The sequence below is a fragment of the Carlito syrichta genome, unplaced genomic scaffold (genome assembly GCF_000164805.1).
Source record: "Carlito syrichta isolate Samal-C Ts95f unplaced genomic scaffold, Tarsius_syrichta-2.0.1 Scaffold302426, whole genome shotgun sequence".
NCBI lineage: Eukaryota > Metazoa > Chordata > Mammalia > Primates > Tarsiidae > Carlito > Carlito syrichta.
The window spans coordinates 248,161-270,626 of record NW_007246522.1 but is presented as its reverse complement, the minus strand read 5'-3'; the positions used below and the strand labels follow the sequence as shown (position 1 = coordinate 270,626).

General features: G+C 41.5%; 1 protein-coding gene across 1 annotated transcript in view; it reads left to right on the top strand.

Moving 5' to 3' along the window:
* The window catches only part of TDRD12 (tudor domain containing 12), a 104,167-nt gene that overhangs the window by 47,152 nt on the left and 34,549 nt on the right, over positions 1-22,466 (top strand). Inside the window, exons 9-17 of the mRNA XM_021711637.1 lie at positions 903-983; positions 6,383-6,443; positions 6,805-6,912; positions 11,752-11,937; positions 14,750-14,906; positions 15,554-15,681; positions 17,120-17,311; positions 17,550-17,678; positions 19,974-20,194. Coding sequence (XP_021567312.1) covers positions 903-983; positions 6,383-6,443; positions 6,805-6,912; positions 11,752-11,937; positions 14,750-14,906; positions 15,554-15,681; positions 17,120-17,311; positions 17,550-17,678; positions 19,974-20,194 — 1,263 coding nt within the window. The remainder of the gene's footprint in view (positions 1-902; positions 984-6,382; positions 6,444-6,804; positions 6,913-11,751; positions 11,938-14,749; positions 14,907-15,553; positions 15,682-17,119; positions 17,312-17,549; positions 17,679-19,973; positions 20,195-22,466) is intronic.

Genomic DNA, 22,466 nt, shown 5'->3' with positions numbered 1-22,466 from the left:
GTGATGGTTGCAACGTTCTTCATATGCTCAAATTGGGGTGAGCCTAGAGCTTGTACTGGGCCATAAAAACATCTCTCTTTATTTTCAGGATTTCCCTTACACTTATAGGTTTCTAGGGCTTGTTTTCTCTGTTTCTATGGCTAGATAGAAAGTTACTCTTGGAGTAACTTCTGAGAAGTAACATGGGACTGGCCCAATTTGGGAACAAAATAGCAATAGAAATAAGGTAGGAAAAAGATGGAGATTTTCTTCACACAGTCTTTGCACCACAGGGTCCCGTTTCTCAGCTCCTCTGGCTGCAGGGACAGGTTTTCTCTCAGGGTTTTTGATGACTACACTGCTGTTGACTTTGCCACATGCAGCTTCAAAATCAGAGCTGGCTTCAGGGCAGGAACAGAAGAGAAAAAGAAGAAAAGCAATGGTGATTCCTCTTCCTCTCTAGCTTAATGGGTGTCTCTTCCTGGTTCTCTTCCTGGTTCTTGAAAGAGATCTCTCCAGAGTTTTTGATGTCTACATCTGACACAGTTCACACTCAGGTTAACAACAAGAGATAGAGATGAGAAAAAACCCAAGAAACCCTCTGTGATTCTGTTTTTTTTTCCCAAGTTTTACTTCTCTTCTGTTGCTATTCCCTGTTGTTTTGTACCTTATCCAGAATTTCTCATTGTAATCTGTAGGAGAGAAACTGTGGTGGGCCTGTTCCATCTTGGCTACCACCAGATGTGCCAAAAGTGATGTTTATACTTAAAGAGCTAAGAAACTTCAGCTCTTATAGAAATTTACTTATATAAGTAAACTAATTTCTCAGTGTTTTTCTTAAGCTTTCTCCTGGTAAATAAAGATATTTTAAAAATTGGGGTAAATAATTTCACAAATTTTAATAAATGTTTTTTGATTTCTAGTGCTTTAAGACAGAAGACAAATGAGAAACCACTTAGACTGGCTGAGAAGAAAGAATATGATGAGAAGAATGACTGTTTGAAGTAAACATTTTTTTTTCTTGGCCTGAACTACTTATTGAAATAGTTGTAATAAAATTATAAGCAAGAGGAATTTACATATTTTTTATTAATTTTAAATCTGCATTCACATTAAAAATATGTTCAATAAGTCCTTTCAGCTTTGAGGGTAGTTTTGTCTTTTCTATTCACTGGGGTAGACTTTTCTGTTTAAAGCTTTCTTCCAGGGTTAGTAGTCTTTACCTCCTTTTCCTAATTCTCTTGGTAACATGAACAGTTTTACAAAGTAACTTAGATATAGTTGATCTTTTGGGCTGTTGGTTTTCTGTGGGATAGTGTTTGCCGTCTTCCAAGTTTTCTGATGTTAAGTAAGTCCATTACATGTTAGAGAAACTATTCACAGAGTATTAACTTCATTTTATACTTGTTTACTCTACAAAACATTTTCATGCCAGTTTTTATGATACTTTTTACCATGCCAGATTAAACCATTTTATATTCCAAATAACTATGGTTGCTGTGAAACTACCAGGGTGACAGAGTTTAGGACAGTTCAGAGGTGGACAGCTTCGGCGGTATCTACCACTTGGGCTGGGGGTTGGAGGGAGGGCATCGATTGTGTGGCTCTGTGGACTGCCCGGCTTCCCAGAGGCTACAGGGATGGCCTGCAAGGGCCTCTTATCCGACAGGAGCGCCTCACAGCATTGAAGGCTGCCATGGAGCCTGCGGAGCTGGGGATGGCTGTTGGGCACCTATTGACATCCTCCCAAGGAGACCCTCCATCCTGATACCTGAAGGCTCCGTTGTTACAGTGGAACAAAGGCCTTACATTATCCATGCCACTCATGTCTTTCTTTTCTTATTTTTGAGTATGGCCTGGTAAATTAACCCTGCAGTGTCGATTCTCTTTTATTTTTGTATTAGTTCTGTCTCATTTCCTGTTCTGTCCCTACCTTTTACTTAGAACCTATTGATTAAATTACATCCGTTATTCTGTCAGTCTGTGGCAGGTTCCAGGGAACCTTGAAGTAGTTCAAGATTTAATAGCAGAGAAAAAATGCGACATTGGGTTTTTTAGAAACACGAGGATGACCTAGTGATCATGCAGTCTTCCCCGACCAGATCAAAGGATTGACTGTGCTGTGTCCAAAGTCTAGGGAACCATGTTTCCTCAAGGATGATAAGTCAGGGATTTGCAAGTATCATATTCCCATAACTTAATGTGTGATGATAATAGTTATATTAATGCTAGGGAAGGGTGCCAGGCATAGTGGCTCATGCCTGTAATCCTAGCATTTTGGGAGGCCAAGGCAGAAGGATTACTTGAGCCCAAGAGTTAGAGACTAGCCTAGGCAACAAAGTGAGACCTCATCTCTACAAAAAATTAACTGAGTATGGTAGCAGTGTGCCTGTAGTCCCAGCTACTTGGGAGACTAGGCAGGAGGATCACCTGAGCCCAGGCGGTTGAGGCTGTGATTGTGCCATTGCATTCCAGCCTGGTCAACAGAGTGAGACTCTGACTTAAATGATAATAATAGTAACAATGTGAAAATCAAATCCTGCCTTACCTTTAAGGATCACCTTAAAGTCCAGGTATCCGCTTGCCCTCCTCTGTTTGAAACCTGTGGTTTTCTTTTCCTGTCTGTTTCTCACACTGATGGCATTGCTCAAGCCCATAATCCCCAGCAAGCAGTTCTGTTTCTTTTTATTCAGACCTGTTCCTTCACATAAATAATTTGGAAATCCCCAAATTGCAGTAACTTCAGGAAGAGGTCACCCTGATTAGGAGTCTTCTTCCCCTGGGTTGCGCATTCCTGCCTCCTCTGGATTCCTGGGTTCTTAGGTGGTAGAGTGAGTATCGGGGTCTGCAGCCAGAGCCCAAGGGCCCACAGAACAGAGTTTTTAAAGTGATGTTTGGGAATCCAAGGGAAGCCGCTCTTTTTCACTTAGCACTTCTGGAGATGATCAGGCGGCTTAGATAAGGGCTGAGATAACACTTCTAACCTGGCTCTCAGATGCATGCTGGGAATGGCAGATGAGTCTCAACATTGGTTGGTTGGTAGCAACTCCCTGCATCATTATTTTGAAGAGGACTTTGTTTTTTTGAATTGGAGTCTCACTCCTTCGCCCAGACTGGAGTGCAGTGGCACGCTCCCGGCCACCGCAGCCTCGACCTGCTGGGCTCCGGCGATCCTTCCGCCTCAGCCTTCCGAGTAGCTGGAACTACAGGCGTGCACTACCACGCCCGGCTAATTTTTGATTTATTGTAGAGATGAGGTCTCGTCAAGTTGCCCAGGCGGGTCTTGAACCCATGGGCTCAGGCAATCCTCTCACCTCGGCCTCCCTGAGTTCCGGGATTACAGGCTTGAGCCACCACGCCCAGTCGTGAAGAGGACTTTAACACTGCAGCCAGACATGCTGGGCGTGTACTTTGATGACTGATTAGGATGTCGTGGGTGAGGAGAGGAGTGTGGCCTGCTTACCACTTGCTTGTCATTTCTGAGATTCAGTGTAACCTTGGTGCTTTCTTTGCCTTCCCTGGATCCTCCATACCTACCATGACATGCATTCCTTATTCTTTAGCTGTCTGCCATTAAACATTGTAACATTTGCCTACTTTGTACTTGCCATTTATTTAAGATGAACATTTCTCTGAATTATATGTATTCTTATTTTATTTTTTACTTATTTATTTTTTTTGAATTGGAGTCTCACTCTGTCGCCCAGACTGGAGTGCAGTGGCCGCTCCCGACCACCACAGCCTCGACCTGCTGGGCTCCAGCGATCCTTCCATCTCAGCCTTCCCAGTAGCCGGAATTATAGGCGTGCACTACCACGCCCGGCTGATTTTTTGATTTATTGTAGAGATGAGGTCTCGCTGCCCAGGCGGGTCTTGAACCCACGGGCTCAGGCAGTCCACTCACCTCAGCCTCCCAAAGGCGCGGGATTACAGGCTGAGTCACCGAGCCCGGCTATGTATTCTTTATAATATTGTTTCAGCATCAGAGTTTGAATGCAGGTACTTTTTTAAAACTTTATTTTGTTGTAAAAATGTGGGTTACAAATCAGGATTAGGTACATAAGGAATGTATGTGCAGGTGCTGTCTGGTCCTCCAACTGGTCCTCACTTCCTCTGGTTTAGGATCAGGTTTCCTTTGTGTTGTCACATTTTTAATTTGCAAGAATTTTCCTTTTCTTTTTTTTTCTAGTGTACTGTCTTTGTTTCATGTATGTGATGCTTCTCTCATTTCTCTAAGGATAGTAATTATGGGTGGAATTTTTCTTCTCCCTACATTGTTTCTGTTTCTTCCAAGTTGCGTTACCGTCTTTTTATTTTTTGTCTCTCTAAGGTTAGAGGCTTGTCCTTGATTATCTGTTTTTATTTCCAGGTAGGGGCCTAACGTCCTAACCAGGGTGTCTGAGTACACACTGAGTCTCACTGAGGAGTGAGCTGCTGTTGTGGGAGGGGCCTGTAAAATCAGTCTTTAGTCTCCTCTCGGGTGGGTCGGGTTCCCCAAGGAAAGATACCTCCTGCCTCTTGCTCCCGGAGTGAAGACCTCTCAGTGTCCTGTGTGCTGAGTGGCAGACAGAGGCTGGGCCTCTTTGTTTCATGAGTGCTTAATTGTGCTCTTTTCAGTCAGTACCTCCATTCTCAACTGTGCCTCTAGTGCCCTCGTCCTGATGCCACCCACACAGTGGGTCAGCTCAGCTACTTGGTGGGTGTTAACCCAATGACCACAACCCAGGAGGATATTTATCAAGGAGATTTTGTCACCTGCAACAAATAAGGAGACCATTGGGGTTAGTTCCCGAAGCAGTGTCCCCAAAACAAAGCTGAAAGCAGGGCTTTTCTTGTGCTGGTTACTGAGTCACTGCATGTAAAGATGGGCTAAAGGCAGCATGGGTGTGCAGTGGTGGTTATGCTGCTTTACACATTGCAGATACAGAAATTGGCTCATAAGCTCCTGCCTAGGCGGGGCTTTTAGTATGGCACTTCATCACCAAAGTTCATCTCTATCTAAAACATCTCTAGTTCCAACCAGGTTTTGTTTTGCTATAGCTGGGTTTCTTCCTGGAGCCCTTTGAAACAACAGAAATTCAAGGCTCAGCAGTTACATGTGGTTACCAGTTACCCTTTATAGTATGCCCCTGAAAACCCGGGACCGTGGGTTATGCTGAGAGTTCTGTTGTATCCTCTTCAGAAATCAACCCCTGGTCTTCCCAAAATGGGGGTGGGTAGTTGTCTGGTCTTGAGAAGTGTAAGGTGATCCAGAAATCTCCCCCCCCCCCCTTTTAACCCCCTGCCAGAGCCAGAAGAGCCTGGTCTTAATTTCTAAGCTTTCTGAAGATTGCTTTGCCAAGTCCACTACAACTTTGTCCCTCTGTTTTCTAGCTTCTGAAGTTTTCTTTGGAAACATTGTCTCCTTTATGGTTCTCTTCTTCATTGTGACTTTAAAAATAGCTGTATTGAGGTATAATTCATATCCCATAAAATTGTAAAGTGTATAATTCAGTGGTTTTTAGTACATTCACAGAGTTTGCAGCCATCACCACTATCTAATTTCAGAACATTTTCATTTCTCTCCAAAAATGCATCTTCATTAGCAATCACTCTCCCTTTCCCCCCTTCCCATCCTTTGGCAACAAGTAATTTTTCTGTCTCTCTGCATTTGCCTATTCTGGATATTATATATGAATAAAATAATAAAATATGTGGGCCTTTGTATCTGGTTGCTTTCACTTAGCAAGTTTACAAAATTCATTTCTTTTGTAGCATAAATGAGTGCTACATTCTTTTTATGGCTGCATAATATTCCACTGCATGGATCTAGCACATTTTATTTACTCATTCATCAGTTGATGCCATTTAAATTTTGTAGCTTTTGCATTTGAAAGTCCATTACTAGGAATGGGGTTTCGGGAAAGAGTACAGTTGTTGTGTGCGTTTAATTCACCCTCTTTATCCTGAAGTACACACCACCTCTATGCTTTGTGCGTTCTTTGCTGCTGTCACTGTCCTTATCCGTAGTGAGGTTGGGGCTGGCTCTGGAGGAGAACACTTTCAAATTTATCTTTCTCTCAGTTAGCAGAGGTGGTAGTAAACAAATCCTGTCTCATCTCATCTTCTCATCTGTAAAATAAAAATTATGCGGTAGAGTAGTCACTCCTGAGCTTGTCTGGGCCCCTCTACTTTCTTACAGCCCCTGGGTGGCAGGATCGTTGCAGTGCAGGTCCAAGCCTGGGCCTAGGGCTGGGAAGACCTTGCATCTTCATAAATCAAGCAGAACGGAATGGCAGCCATTGGATAGCTGTGCCTTGTGATATGTAGTCCGCTTTTCTCTACCAAGGAACAATTAAAGTAATGGCTCAGTTGGGGAAATAAACACTTTTTCCTTCAAATTGTTCTTTTAACTATTTTACAGATTATTGCAATTTTTAAATCCTGATCCTTTGAGAGGGGATGGAATCTCTGATCTGCAGCAGGTATTATTATCCCTTAAAAAATTTAAAGAGAGAGAGAGAGAAAACAAAAAACCTGTTAACTCTTTAAATCCTTCTCCTTCCTCTCTCCAGACTTGAGATTAGAAGAGAAACTCCTTAGATGGAGGACTTTATGAAGACTTCCTTTTACAAATTATCTAGTAGATTATTGCTTCAGAGAAATTGCTCTTTTGTAATTTGGGTAATGGTCTTTCATTTTAGTAGTTTGGGTGTTTTTTTTATTAGTGTATTTTCCCAGGTTTTTACATTGGAATTACATTTTCCTCGTTTCCATAAAGCTGGTGATAGTCTGTGCTGATTCCACAGGGCAGACACTTGTTGTCTAACGCATGTGCTAACTTAGTTGCAGAAGCTGAAGTTGGGAATGTTGCAGCCTGTTGCAGTGCTCCGAAACAGGATCGAGCCCTGCTTGACCATGGACACGTCACCACTTTCAGCAGATCTGAGAAGGGTAAAAGTGCTCTTGAAACTGATCTCGTGGAAAAATGCCGACCTTCCCTCACATCGAAGGACTGTTTAATAAGCAATTCTAAAGTTGCTTTGTATGATTTCTTGGCTTTTGAAATGCTCTTTTAAACTTTTGTTGTTAATTTCTCATTTATCCATAAGTCCAGGCTAACTTCCTTTAAAAAAATTTTTTTTTTTTTGTTGAAGATGTGGAGTCTCCCCTGGCAGTTTCCCACTACTGCCAATCCCTTTCTTAATTTGATAATTGTTTAGGGTCCACTTATGAGTGAGAACCTATGGCACTCTACTTTGTTTCTGTGATAGATCGCTGAGTATGATAGACTCTAAATCCATCTAAGTTGTTGCAAAGTCCATATGTTTGTCCTTCTTTGTGGATGCATAATATTCCCTTGTGTATATGTACCACATTTTTTTAATCCAGTCCAGTTTTGGTGGACAGCACAGTTGGTTCCATGTTTTTGCTATTGTGAATAGTGCTGCAATAAACATGCATGTGCAGATATCTTTTTGGTAGAATGATTTGAGTTCCTCTGGGTATATTCCCAATAGGGAGATTGCTGGGTCATATGGAAGGTCAATTTCTAGTTCTTTCAGAAATTGCCACACTGTTTTCCAAAGAGGCTACACTAGTTTGCATTCCCACCAGCCGTGTAGAAGCATTCCTTTTTCTCTGCATCCTCACCAGCATCTGTTGTTTTATTAATGATGGCCATACTTACTAGGTTTAGGTGGTATCTCAATGTGGTTTTGATTTGCACTTCTCTGATAATTAGTGAGGCTGAGCACTTTTTCATGTGTCTGTTGGCTGCTCATATCTCTTCTACTGAGAAGTGTCTATTCATGTCTTCTGCCCACTTTTTAATGGGGCTGTCTGGTTTTTTTCCTTTTGGCATGTTTGAGTTCCTTGTAGATCCTGAATGCCAGGCTTCTGTCAGATACACATGGGCAGATATTTTTTTCCTGTTCTGTGTGAGCTGTCTCCCCACTCTCTTGATGGTTTCTTTTGCGTTGCAGAAGCTTTTCAGTTTAATGAGATCCCACTTACCTATCTTATCTCTAGTGGCATGAACACTAGAGGTTCATACTAGGTTTTGATCAGGAATTGGCTGCCAGTTCCAATTTCTATAAGGATTTCTCCTGGTTTTCTAAGGTTCTCATAGTTTGAGGTTTTACGTTTAGGTATTTGATCCATTTAGAGTTGATTTTTGTGTTTGGTGATAGGAAGGGATCCTCTCAGAACTGGAAATGACAATACAGAAATTCATATGGAAACATAAATGACCACAGATAGACAAAACAGTCCTTAGCAGAAGAAACAAAACAGGAGGTATCACACTTCCAGACTTCAAACTTTACTGTAAGTCTACAATAATCAAAACAGCCTGGTATTGGCACAAGAACAGGCATACAGACAAATGGAACAGGATAGAGATTCCAGAAACAAGACCTCAATTTCTCAATCAACTCGTCTTTGACAAAGCCTCCAACAACCACCACTGGGGAGAGGAGAACCTTGTCAGTAAACTGTGCTGGGAAAACTGGCTCATCACGTGTAGACGATTGAGTCCAGGCTAACTTCTTATAAATGAATAATTCTTTTGTGGAGAAGCCAATCTGTAAATCCTCTTCTGAAATGAGTTCTCAAATATGCCTCTGGAAAGGGGTTAGAAGAAGCAATAAGTTGCCAGGGCAATTGCAATGTGCTTCCTATTCCTTCTTTCAAAATTACTTTATAGACCTGTGGCTTCACTTGGCAAATCAATCATACATGTTTACCTGCTTTCTTTTTCCTGATTAAAAATGTTTAAAGATATGTTTTAAAAGGTAGAAAGATAAAACCACTACAGTGAATAGAAGGAGAGAGAAGTGGAAAGAGCCTCCATATTCTACAGTTCCACAGAACTGTAGAAGATGGAAGTTGAGTGGCAGAGCATGGCTAACTTGGCAAAAGAAGGAGTGCGGTATCAGTGGGTAACCTCCCAGTCTGCTTCCTGAACACCCACGGCCAGCATGTTCTCAGGAAGGAGACTGGTGACTCTTTTTTTTTTTCTTTAAAAAATCGAATGGCTTTAGAGAAATGACCGTTAGATGATACTGTGTGAAATTCTCCCACTCACAGAGCCTGCCTGCCATCTTGTCTTCCTACAGTGGTGTGCACTCACTTGGTGACAAGATTGCCCCCCCCCCCACACACAGAGCTTCTAGTTAGCTTTCAGTGTCTTCCTCTTCAGTATGAAAGACTTCAGAGATCATGGACCTTTTTTTAAAGCTTTCACATAAAAAAGATGAAGAAGAAGAAGAAGACCAAAGGGTGGCTCACATCTGTAATCCCCGCTCCTTGGGAGGCCAAGGTGGGAGGATTGCTTAAGCCCAGGAGTTTGAGACCAGCATACATAGTGAGACCTTGTCTCGACAGAATTCACATACACACACATTTGTGTGTATCTATTTGTGTGTGTGTGTGTGTGTGTGTGTGTATGGGTGGCTCACGGCCGCCCCAACTTCGACCCACTGGTCTCAGGCTATCAGCCTTCCAGGTAGCTGGAAATACAGGTGCACGCTACCATGCCCAGCTAATTTTTTGATTTGTTGTAGTGATGAAGTCTTGCCAAGTTGCCCAGGCTGTTCTTGAATCCACGGGCTCAGGCAGTCCACTCAACTCAGCCTCCCAAAGTGCTGGGATTATAGGCTGAGCCACCACGCCTGGCCATGTATATTTTTAAGTTAACAGGGCATGGTGGTGCGTGCATGTAGTCCCAGCTACTCAGGATGCTGTGGCAGGAAGATCGCCTGAGCTAGGGATATCAAGGTTGCAGTGAGCCATGGTCATACCACTGCACTGCAGCCTGGGTGACAGAGTGGGATACCAATTCAAGAAACAAAAAAAGACCTAAATAGGGCTAGGCACAGTGGCTCACAACTGTAATCCCAGTACTTTGAGAGACCAAGGCTAGAGATCACTTGAGATCAGGAGTTGGAGATCAGCCTGGGCAATATAGTGAGACCCATCTTTACAGAAAAAAAAAATTGGGCATGGTGGTGGTAACCTGTAGGCCTAGATACCTGAGACACAGAGGCTGGAGGATCTCTTGAGCCCAGGAGTTTGAGTTTACCATGAACTATAGTCATACCACTGCACTCCAGCCTGAGCAACAGAGCAAGACTGTGTCTCACAAAAAAAAAAAAAAGACAAAACAGACTGAAGGAAACAAACAGTGCCATGAGTAGGAGAACATGTTAGAAAATAAATATCCTCAGAGAGAAGATCCTCAGAGAGAAGATATGGCATCCATTTAACAATAACAGTGTTGTTGTTTTTTTAAAAGAACAGTCATAAAAAATATTCTCAGAAATGCAAAATATTATAGAAAATTTTGAAAGCCAGTAGTAGCTTTGAGATATAAAAATAGAAACTATCAGAAAGTAGAACAAAAAGGCAAAGAGATGAAAATAGGAGAAAAAATGTGATGGTCAATTTGAGCCTCATCTGAAAATGGTGTTTCTAGAAAGAATGAAGGAAGAGGGGAGAAAATTCTCTGGGGACTATTAACATAGGTAGAGTCTCTGGACCAAATGGACATGAATCTCCAAGTCAAGAGAGTCTACCCACCACAGGCCCAATACAACTGATGAACAGAGCTGTTGGATGTGTCGTGATGAAGCATCTAAACTTGAGAGAGTCAGAGATCATGAAAGCTTCTAGAGAGAAGAAAGGGTCCTGCACCCCGGTCCAGGAACCAGAATGGCTTCAGACTTCTCCACTGTGAACCAGAGGAGTGCTGACTTTGAAATTCTGATGAAAATTTTCAACCTGCAGGTCCATACTCAAACTGTCAACGAAGTGTGAGGGTGGAATGAAGAGCTCTTCAGACATGCAGTCTCAAAAAATATTTACTTCCCCTGTACCCTTTGTCAAGAAGCTATTGAAATATGTTCCTTACCAAAACAAAGAAGTAAACCGTGGGAAAGATAACCACATGGATTGCAGATGCAAAGGTGATGGTGAAACATGGCAGCTGTGGACCAGGCACAGTTGCTCCCACCTGTACTCCTAGCACTTTGGGAGGCCAAGGTGAGAGGATTGCTTGAGACCAGTAGTTCAAAGACCAACCTGGGCAACATAGTGAGACTGCATCTCTACAAAAATGAAAACATTAGGTGTGGTGGCACCCACCTGTAGTCCCAGCTACTCAAGAGGCTGAAGTCGAAGGATGGCTTGAGCCTAGAAGTTTGAGGCTGCAGTGAGCCATGATTGTGCCACTGCACTCCAGCCTGGGCAACAGAGTAAGATTCCAACTCAAAAAAAAAAAAAAAGAAAGGTGACAGCTGAATATTAGGTGCAGAGACTAGTCAGTTCCCATTGCAACTGGGCTTCAGGACTCTGGGAAGAGGACTTTACAGAAACAGTGGTGCTGGTTTGGGAGATGGTCTGTGTGGCTGGAGAATTCTGTTGAATCATTTGGGTTTAAGTGACAGTTACATAGAAAAAAAAATTTTTTTTAAAGCTTCACTTGTAAGTGAGACTGAAGGATTGTCAGATTATTGGGAAAATAAGGGAAAAAGCCACATCTTTGTTTAGTGAGCTTCAGACACCTAGACAATGGACCATCTCCTGGACTCTTCTAATTTGGGGCCCAGAAAAGCAAAAGTCTTTTAATAGGAGTTTGGTAATGACACAGGATTCAGGGGAACATGCCAAATTAGGTCTTGGAAGTACCAGGTTAAGTAATGTGTAGTGTGATGGAGTAACATGAGCAGTGAGGTGGGGCTTTTGTCAGTTTTCTCTGTTTCATTGTAGTTCTTGGTTGTTGCTGTTTTGTAGGCTCTTCAGAGAAATAAGTTCCCAGGACCGAGCCACACTGAATCGTACTCCTGGCCTCCCATAGCACGGGGCTGCGATGTAGTTGTCATTTCTCACTGTGGCAATGACCCTCTAGTGTACCTTCCACCGGTGCTTACAATTTTGCAAACAGGGGGCTGTTACAAGTCATTACCAAGCAGAAATGGAGTAAGTTGAAGACAAATTTGTTTTACAACAAAATGAGTTAAATGTTTATTTTATTTTGTTTTGGATTCAGGGTGCATGTGCAGGTTTGTGACATGAATGTATTGCATGATGGGGATTGGGCTTCTAGTGATCCACTCCCCAAAGGCAGAACATTGTGCCCAACTGGTACTCTTCCAACTCCTCCCTTTGGGAGCCTCTGGTGTCTATTGAAAGCTGTACTTTTAAATTGTGCACCTAACCTTCAGTAAAGGTCAGCTTCCATTACTCGGGTTGCTTTTCAAGCTGCTAGAGTAGAAACTGTCCTATGAGAATGTATCTTTTCTCTTCTCCCAGTTAACAGTTCTCTCACCTTGAGTTCCCAGTTGTGGGCCATTGGCTAAGACTTTTAAATGAGTAAATAGTTTATAAAATAATTTCATTGACCTTTATTACTTTATTACTTTATTACAGCAACCATATGAGATGGTCAGATCATGTATTGTTTTTACCTTTTTCACCTTTTTTTCTTTTTTGAGTCAGAATCTCATCCTGTCGCCCAAGCTAGAGTACAGTGGCACGCTCATGGCTACTGCAGCCTCTACCTGCTGGGCTCAGGCGATCCTTCTGCTTTCCAAGTAGTTGGAACCACAGGGGCACACCATGCCCAGCTAAATTTTTCATTTATTATAGAGATAGGGTCTCACCAAGTTGCCGGGCTGGCTTCAAACCCCTGGGCTCAGGCAGTTCTCTCACTTCTGCCTCCCAAAGTGCTGGGATTACAGGTGTGAGCCACTGAGCCTGGCCTGTTTTTACCATTTTATGGATGAGAAAATTAAGCTCATGAAAAGGTATTGGGATAAATTCTTACCCTCTGACAAGTAGTGAAAGTGGAATTCGAATCTAAGCTTCTAGCTGGGCACAGTGTATAATGCCAGCATTTTGTATTGCCTGAACTCAGGAGTGCGAGACCAACCTGGGCAGCTTGGTGAGACCTTGTCTCGACAAATCAAAAAATTAGCCAGGTACAGTAGCACACGCCTGTAGTTCCGGTTACTTGGAAGACTGAGGCGGAAGGATTACCAGAGCCCAGCAGATAGACGCTGGGGTGGCCGTGAGCATGCCGCTGGACTCCAACCCGGGCAACAAAGTGAGACTCCAACTCAAAAAAAAAAAAAAAAAAAAAAAAGAATTTAAGTTTCTGTTGCCTTGTCCCATGTTTAATTATTTCATGGCACCTCACACTTTTATAATCTCTCTTATCTCTTCCCATGTGTAAGAATCTGAAAAAGAGTTGAGAAAGATGATGGGAAGGAGAGAAAATGGGCGGTGAGGATCAAACGGTAGAGGTTGTGGCATCTGCTTTGCTGCGTTTTGGCTGTTAGATGTCTGATGGATACATACAACCTCCACCTCAGGTCCTGGCTCCAAGGATGCACTACAAATGGTCCCACCACTTGACATACGGGACAAATAGCAGTAAGAAAACATTCTTAGAGTAGCAGTTAGGAAAGACACCAGTTTATTTTTCTAACTATGCTGTGAAGTTTAATGATTTCTCTTTAGAAATTTGCATTTGGCCAGGCATGGTAGCTCGCACCAGTAATCTCAGCTACCGGGTAGGCTGAGGCGATGGATTGTTTGAGCCCAGGAGTTTGAGACCAGCCTGGACAACATAGGAAGACCCCATCTCTAGAAAAAAATTTTTTAAGTTGCCTGGCATGATGTTACATACCTGTAATTTTTGCTGCTGGGGAGACTGAAGTGCGAGGATTGCTTGAACCTCCAGGAGTTTGGGGTTGCAGTGAGCTGTGATTATATCACTGCGCTCCAGCCTGGGCAACAGAGTGTGACCCCTATTTCTATAAAATAATAACATAAAGAAATTTACATTGGTTATTATGTATTGCTTTAGTCAAATTAAATGAATACATTTATATTTCCCAAATCAGTTAGCAGCTACCCCTGCTGATGAGATGCAGCTTCTGTTAAGGCAGATCCCTGGCTGGGAGCAGAAGGGAAGTCCTCCTGCTTTCTCCCTGGCTCCACAGCCACCTTGCTTTCGGGCCTGTGCCTGGAAACTGGTGCTCATCTGGTTCTGCATCAAGCAAAGAGGAGACTCCATGTGCCTTCGGGCGGTGGAAGGCGTGTGTCCAGAAGGGGATTGGGTGGGCAGTGCCCCTTCAGGTGTTGTCTGTGAGCCAGTGGGGAGCAGGGCTAGAAAGCAGTCTCCTAAGGAAGAGACAGTGGCTTTTTTCATTGTCATTTTAAAAATCTTTTAAGAAGTTTTGTGCAGTGACGAGGTCTCGCTGCGTTTCTCAGGTTGGTTTTGAACTCCTGGGCTCAAGCAATCCTTCTGCCTCAGCCTCTGCTAGGATTATAGACGTGAGCCACCACTCCTGACATTTTTTAGAAGGTCCCTTTCAGGAGGCATTTTGTTCATCTTTGTGCTTAGGAGCGGGGGATCTGGAGCCAGTGTGCATGGGTTTAAGTCCTGTTGCTCCTGTATATTCACTGTGCAACCTTGGGTTACTGACTTTACCTCTCTGTGCCTTGGACTGCTCATCTTTGAAATGAAGCTCTCCCATGAGAGTGTTTGAAGAACTAACTGAATTAATACTTGTGAAGTACATAGTTTAAGCTCTAGGAAAATCTGACTCAATGTGTCTCAATCTATTTTAATGAGATTTTATTTTAAATTTTCTGACCTGTGTGATGATGATGATAGCAAAACTTATGTGGTACTTATTCTATGCAAGGAGATGTTCTGGGTGTTTCATGTATATGTGTTTAATTCCTAATGATTATCCAGTGTTTTTTGAATTTGTCTTTGCAGCCTCTTGCCATTATTGTGTGCCCTGGGTGGAAAAAGGCCCAATTTATTTTTGAATTACTAGCAGACTATGGCATGTCCTCCAAGCCTCTTCATCCTGTGTTATTAACAATTGGACTCCACAAAGATGAAGCCAAAAATACGAAGCTTCCAAGAGGCTGTAAGCATTCTTTTCAAGCCGTTTATTTTTCCCTACAGAAGACAGTGGAACCCTGCCCAGGTAGCCCTGGGATCCACAGGTGACATGGCTTGTGGGATGATGCAACTCTTGGTCACTAGTCCAGATCTCATTTGTCAGTTACTGATGGTATTGATTATGAAGGCTTGATCTTGATTACACCTGTCTCACTGAGAAAACTATGTAATTGCATTCATTTATCGACTATTTACTGAGCGCTTAATGTTTGTCAGATGTTGTGCATGCGGTGTTGACTAAAAAAACTCTCCCTACCTTTCGGGAGCAGAAAACCTGGTGGGAACATAGACATGTAATCCGATCATGACGGGTCAGCCTGGGAGGCAGGAGTCATATGTCGCTTCCCTGAGCACAGAAACAGCTTTTTGTCTAATTATTAGAAGGCATTTCTAGGAAGCATGTGGAATCTTAGCAAAGGAAATGTTAGAAAAATCTGGGAAGTAGGGGCGCAAGGGCTCACACTGTAATTTCAGAGACAGAGATAAGAGGATTGCTTGAGCCCAGGAGTTTGAGACCAGCCGAAGCAATAGCGAGACCTTGTCTCTTAAAAAAAAGAAAAAGAAAGACTTGTGGAAAATCTAAAATGTTTGTTTTTTTCTTTTAAAATGCAGGTGATGTGATTGTTACAACACCACATAGCCTCCTAAGACTTCTCACACATCAAAGCTTGCTATTTCTTAGACTCTGTCACCTGATTTTGGACGAGGTGGAAGTATTATTCCTTGAAGCTAATGAACAAGTAAGTGTGGCATCTCTTCAGATGTTATTATTGTCCAGAATGTATGTATAATTTAAGTTTTAATTGCTTAAAGAAATTAGGAAAAGTGTCCAGTTGAGAAATAAGTTGGTTAATCTAAAAAAAAAAAAAATTCCCTTTAACTTCTATAGTTAAGAAGAAAAAATGTTCATCTGACATTTTCTTCCTAGTGTAAAAGTTCTTTTTGAAGAGCAAAATTCTTTTCCAGAGAGATTTTCTAAAATATTTAATATTTTTTTATTATGGCGACAATTTTTATTTTAGAAAATTTGTGACATAGAGCAGAGCACTTGAAAAACTCACCATCCTGGAGTATTTTCTTCTTTTTAAAAGTTAAGCCAGATGTGGTGGTTTGTGTTTGTTGATACATGTATTAATAATATCAAGAATATATTTTATGGACTATTTTGTAACTTGCATTTTGCAGTTAACAGAATTGTGAACACCATTACTTCCTGTTCTACACCATGATTGTTACTGACCATATGGTATTGAAGTGTATGGACGTAACATAGTTTATTTTAAAACTCTTACTTTTGGACATTTAACATAATCAAATTTATGTATGCGTGTGACTAAATAACATGCAACTTTTTTGCACCTGTTTCCCTTAGGAAAAATTCCCTGACTAATGGATCAAAGACTATGAACTCTTGTAGGGCATTTGTTGGAAGCAGTATTACATGATGACTGAGAGCATCACTTGGGAGTGATGATGGCCCCAGGTTCAAGTCCCAGCTTTGTCACTTCTGCCTGTGTGAGGCTGTGCAGTCTCCCTGAACTCTTCTGAAGTCTCAGGATCTTATTTACATATATCTGGGTATACTGCATTGTACGTTTGCCTTTCAGAAAGCATAGACCGCTTTGTACCCCATTGGCGGCGTACCACCAGCCTCCCTGCCTGCACTCCCGCCAGTAGGAGGCTTTGGCCTGGCTCTCTCTTCCGGTCTGACCGGGAGATGGTGGGATCTCGCTTGCTTGTTGTTCTCTTTCCTTGATGACTCGTTCAGTTGAACATTCTTTCGCGTTGAGTATCCATTATTACTGAACATTCATTCACACTGAGTATCCATTATTCTGTGAGTTGCTTGTTCATTTCTTTATTTTCTGTTGGTGGGGTCATCTTTTTCTCATCCGTGTTTAGAAATGTTTATGCAAGCATGTTAACCCCTTGTTGGCTGTTACAAGATGTATTTTTGTATTTTTCAAGATGTTTGTGCTTTAATTTTGTTTTTAGTAGAATTTACAGGATGTTTATTGACTTTAAACTTCACATTTTCTCTTTTTTAGTGTTTTCTTTTTATTTTTGAAAAGGCTTTTCCCGCTCTGAGAACAGAAAATACATAATCCTTTACATTTTATGTTCCATCATTCTAATTCTCTTTTGAAAAAAATGAAATTAATTATACCAATTTTTTAGATGCTTGCTATATTAGATAACTTTAAAAAAAATACTGAAGTTGAAGAAAGGGAATCTGCACCGCATCAGGTTGTTGCAGTTGGTGTTCATTGGACCAAACATATAGAACAATTAATCAAAGAGTTCATGAATGATCCCTACATTGTGATCACAGCCATGGAAGAGGCTGCTCTCTATGGCAATGTCCAACAGGTAATGAATCCAACAGATAATGAGTGTGGGGGGCGGGGGTGCTGAGGAACATAAGGAACTTTTATTTCATGGCATAATGGTAAACAATTAGAATTTCCTATACAAATCTGTAATTGTGTATTTACATTTACATTGATTTCCTGTATTTTCTTCTCTATAAAAATCATAACCTGTGAAAAGTAAAACTGGAATATCTTTAACATTTAAAAAAATTGCATTGTCTGTGTGTCATTACTAGGTAGTGCATCTTTGCCTAGAATGTGAAAAAACCTCTACTTTACTCCAAGCTCTTGATTGCACTCCAAGACAGGCTCAAAAGACCTTGATCTTCACCTGCTCTGTAGCAGAGACAGACATAGTATGTAAGGTGAGCTCATCACATACAAAGATAATGTCCCTGTTTGTTTAAACTGTAGTTGAATCTCAAGTCATCAGAAGAGTACTGGAATAGCTGACTGTGTGGCATAGAAGTACAGTTTTACACGTTTGACATCAGAAGAGGAGGTGGGCTCCACTCACTGAAGGAAGCACTGAGGGCGGGAGGCCTAGCGTTGAGGGCAGAGCAGGGCAGAGGACCAGCTGTTCCACTGATGCGGTGTCCCCAGGGGGATCAGGGCCAGGGAGTTCTGTCTTGGCAGAGCCTGAAAAGGGTCCAGTTCTTACAGAAATGCCAACGTCTTTTGAACCCACTGTGTAGGAAGATTGAGAAAATACAGTAAAGATGTTGTCATTTGGCCAGAAAAGCCAAATAAAATGGCTGAAGATTTATTCAGTTTAATCTAATTTTGTGTATACTAATGCTGAAATGTAGATGTAAAGCCAAATACAAAATAATCAGTAGTACATCTGCCTTTCCACAATAATAAGCTAGAAGGTACTGCTTAAAAGCCCTAGGCTTGGCGCAGTGGTTGATGCTTATTATCCCAGCACTTTGTGAGGCCAAGGTGGGAGGATCACTTTGAGGCTGAAGTTTAAGACCAGCCTGAGCAACAGAGCAAAACTCTGTCTCTACAAAAAATAAAAAATTAGCCAGGTATGGCAATGTACACCTATAGTCCTAGCTTGAGAGTCTGAGGCAGGAGGATTGCTTGAGCCCAGGAATTCAAGATTACAATGAACCATGGTTGTACCACTCCAGTCTGAGCGAGACCCTGTCTCAAAAAAAAAAGCCATGGTTGTACACACACACACACACACACACACACACACACACACACACACACACACACACGTATGTATGTGTTATTTTAAAAGGAAGGAAAATAAGGCTGGGTGTGGTGGCTCACACCTGTAGTCCCAGCTACTCAAGAATCTGAGGTGGAAGGATCACCTGAGCCCAGGAAGTCGAGGCTGTCGTGAGCCTTGATTGTGCCACTGCTCTCCAGCCTGGGCAACAGAGTGAGATCCTGACTCAAAAAAGTAAAAAATAAAATAAATAAAATGAAAGAAAATAGTTTTAGCAAAATGTTGTTTCTTTTACTTCAGCAATTTTGGGCATAACCACCAAATTTGGGGAATATATTTGTTTGCGTTTACACTCATTCTCAATAATCACTGGACCCAGAATTACTGGGTCAGTGATTACTGATGACTTCAACCTTATGTTCCTGATTGTGAACTGGCCTCTTTGGTTTCATCTTTAGGCAGTAGAAAGCAGTTCAATATTTTGCTTGAAAATGCATAAAGAAATGGTTTTTAACTTAAAAAATGTTTTGGAACAATGGAAGAAGAAGTTGAGTTCTGGCTCTCACATTGTATTAGGTAAGCATTTTAATTTTTACTTACATTTAGTGAAGACTGAGCATATAGGAATCATATCTTCAATTCATTTATGTATCTCATCTCCGGATTTTTCATTATTTCCCAGAGTTACTGAGAATTGTTTAGTAATGTTAATTTCAAAATGGAAATCAACCTCTACTAAGCTTTTGGATGTTGAGATGAATCTAGGTGTCCCCAGGACTCTCAAGTCAGTAGGCAGCAGCCCTTGGTCAGCACACTCTCTCTGGAGTTCTAGCTTTAGGATCACTGTCTCATAGATACAGGCATGTATGTATACATATATGCCTATGATCAAACATGGCCGTAAACTGCTGTCAACTTTCATATTAGAAACATAGAAGTCAAAAAGTATCAAGTAAGTGAAAAATACAAGGCAGTCTGGGTTTGTAAAGAAAGAGCTATTTTTGAAGCTAAAAGGGAGACCACTTTTGTCTGGAGTTTAATCACTGGGCTGTGGAATTTTTGAAAAAAAGGGGAAAGATATTTCTTTGCATATAAAAAAGTAAAATGCGATACAGAAATGTACTATGGTGTGGTTATTGGAAGTGCTCATTAAAGTAAGTTGCCGTTAACTCCAGCTCATGTGAACCTGTCGTAATCCTTTTCTTCAGCCTTGACTGACGATTGCGTACCACTCCTGGCCATCACCGATGCCATGTGCGTGATTCACTTCAGCTTCCCTTCCTCACCAAAAATGTTTGGTGGCCGCCTGTATTGCATGTCTGATTATTTTCAGAGTTTAACTGACCAGGTTTGATGAATTTTTATTATCTTAGTATTCCACTGGCATCTTTTATGTAATGATAAATTGGGAGTCCACAAAGTTTCCTCATTCAGACTAGAGTGGTGATTTACTTCCTTTATTCACCCCAATCTTAAGGGTTCTCCTGCAGAACAGGGAGCTAAAAAAACCAAATCTGTCCTGCTGCTGACGGAGAAAAACGCGAGCCATGCGGTTGGTGTCCTGCGCTACCTGGAGCGAGCAGAGGCCAAAGTCCCGGCAGAGCTGTATGAGTTCACATCAGGGGTTCTGGAAGCCAGAGAAGACAAAAAAGCCAGAAGGCCTCTCTGTCCATATCTTAAGGCTTTCGGTTTTTGCAAGTAAGCCAGTGTTCTTTTTTTAAATTTGCACGCTGTGAAGTGCACCGAGATACGTCTGCAGCTTGAAGGATTGTTACGTGTGCATGCAGCTCTGAGGGAGCACTCCAGAGACCCCTTCACACTCCTTTCCGGGGAGCAAGCACTCTTTGAAGAGCTATCAGCATTAACTAATTTTGCTCATTTTTGAACTTCATATAAATGGAATTGTGTGTCTGGCTTCTTTCACTCACTGTGATGTCTCCTACATCAGTCTGTGCTGTTATGTGTATCATATTTTATTTTATTTTATTTTGTGACTCACTATTCCATTGTATGAATATATCTTAATGTATATATCCATTCTGTTGATGGACTTGTGGATTGTTTCCAGTTTTGGGTTATTATGTATAAAGCTTCTATGAACACTCTTGTCTATGTCTTTTTGTGGGAATGTGCACCTGTTTTTCTTGGGTAGAGATAGCCAGGAGGGGATTTGCGGGGTCCTAGGATAGGCCTATGTTTAACTCTTCCGAGTGGTTGACCATTTGTGATCCTGTTTAAATGCTCATGATTCTGATTTGCATTTCACCAATTATGAGTGACTCTAAACATCTTTTCGCATGCTTGTGGGATGTTGGCCATCCTCTTTTTTGAGGTACCTGTTAGGTTGCCTGTTTTTTTAATGGTGTATTTATCTTTTTCTTAATGGTTTGTGGTAGTAGTTTATACAGTCTAGATACAAGTGCTTCATCTGATATATACATTGAGAATATCTTCTTCAGTCTGTGGCTTGCCTTTTCACTCTTTTAATAGTCTTTTTGTTGAACACACATTTTTAATTTTGATGAAGCATTTTATGGTTACTTCTTTGTGTGTTCTTGTTCGTTTGTTTTGTTTTTGAGTTGGAGTCTCACTCTGTCGCCCAGACTGGAGTGCAGTGGCACACTCCCAGCCACCGCAGCCTCGACCTGCTGAGCTCCAGCGATTTTTCACCTTAGCCTTCCAAATAGCCAGAACTATAGGCGTGCTACCACGCCCATCTAATCTTTTGATTTATTGTAGAGACAAGGTCTCGCCAAGTTGCCCAGGTGGGTCTTGAACCCGCGGACTCTGGCAGTCCACTTGCCTCGGCCTCCCAAAGTGCTGGGATTACAGGCTAAGCCACCAAGCTCAGCCTTTTGTGTGTGCTTCTTTAAAACATATTTGCCTGTCTCTAGGTCATGAAGACATTCTCTTATATTTTCTCCCACAAGCTTTTTTTTTTTTTTTTTAAGCTTTTTATTGTTAAGAAACAAGGTCTCGCTACATTGCCCAGACTTTCTTGAACTTCTGGGCTCAAGCATTTCTCCCACTCAGCCTCCTAAGTAGCTGGGATTATAGCCATATGTTACAACATCCTTAGAAAATTTACATTTTTAGCTTTCACATTTGGACCTATAATCCATACTGAAGGAATTTGTGTGTAGAGTGTGAACTACAGGGCAAGGTTTGTTCTTTCCATATTGGTATTTGTTTGCTCCAGCATCACTTATTTAAAACATCAATCTGCTCTCACTGAATTTGTGCCTTTGACACAAACCAGGTGATAATGTATCACCCATTTTTGGACTCTGTTCTGTTACATTGATCTATTTGTCCTTATATCAGTATTATACTTTCTTAAGCACTGAGCTTTATAGTGAGTCTTGGAATGTAGTATACAAGTCCACCAACTTTGTTCTACTTCAGTTTGTTTTGGCTACTTCAAATTCATTGCTTCTCTGTATACATTTTACAATAGGCTTGTCAGTTTCTTAAAAAACTTGCAGGAATCTTGATAGGGACTACACTGATTCTGTAGATCAATTTGGAAAATGTGTATACGTCAACAGTGGTGGGGGCCCTGTGCTTGATCCAGACATGACAACATTGTTTGATCCATGGATGGGGCTGGGACGTAGGTGTCTGCTACACAGCTAATTGACTGAGTTTAATTTTGTCATAAATTTATTTTATTATTTTTTTTAATTCATCATTGTACTAACAAGGATGAATTTAATTTTAAAATAACTGTTGACATTAACTTTTTTGAACTATGGTTTGAATTTCTGAATTAAACGTGTTATTAGCAGCGTTTTTATTTATGATTAGAGAATATTGATTTTTAAAACTGCAACTCCAACTATTTCTCAGTTTGGAAGTAGTTTTTTTGTTTTGTTTTGTTTTGTTTTTTTGAGTTGGAGTCTCACTCTGTCGCCCAGACTGGAGTACAGTGGCCGCTCCCGGCCATTGCAACCTCGACCTGCTGGGCTCC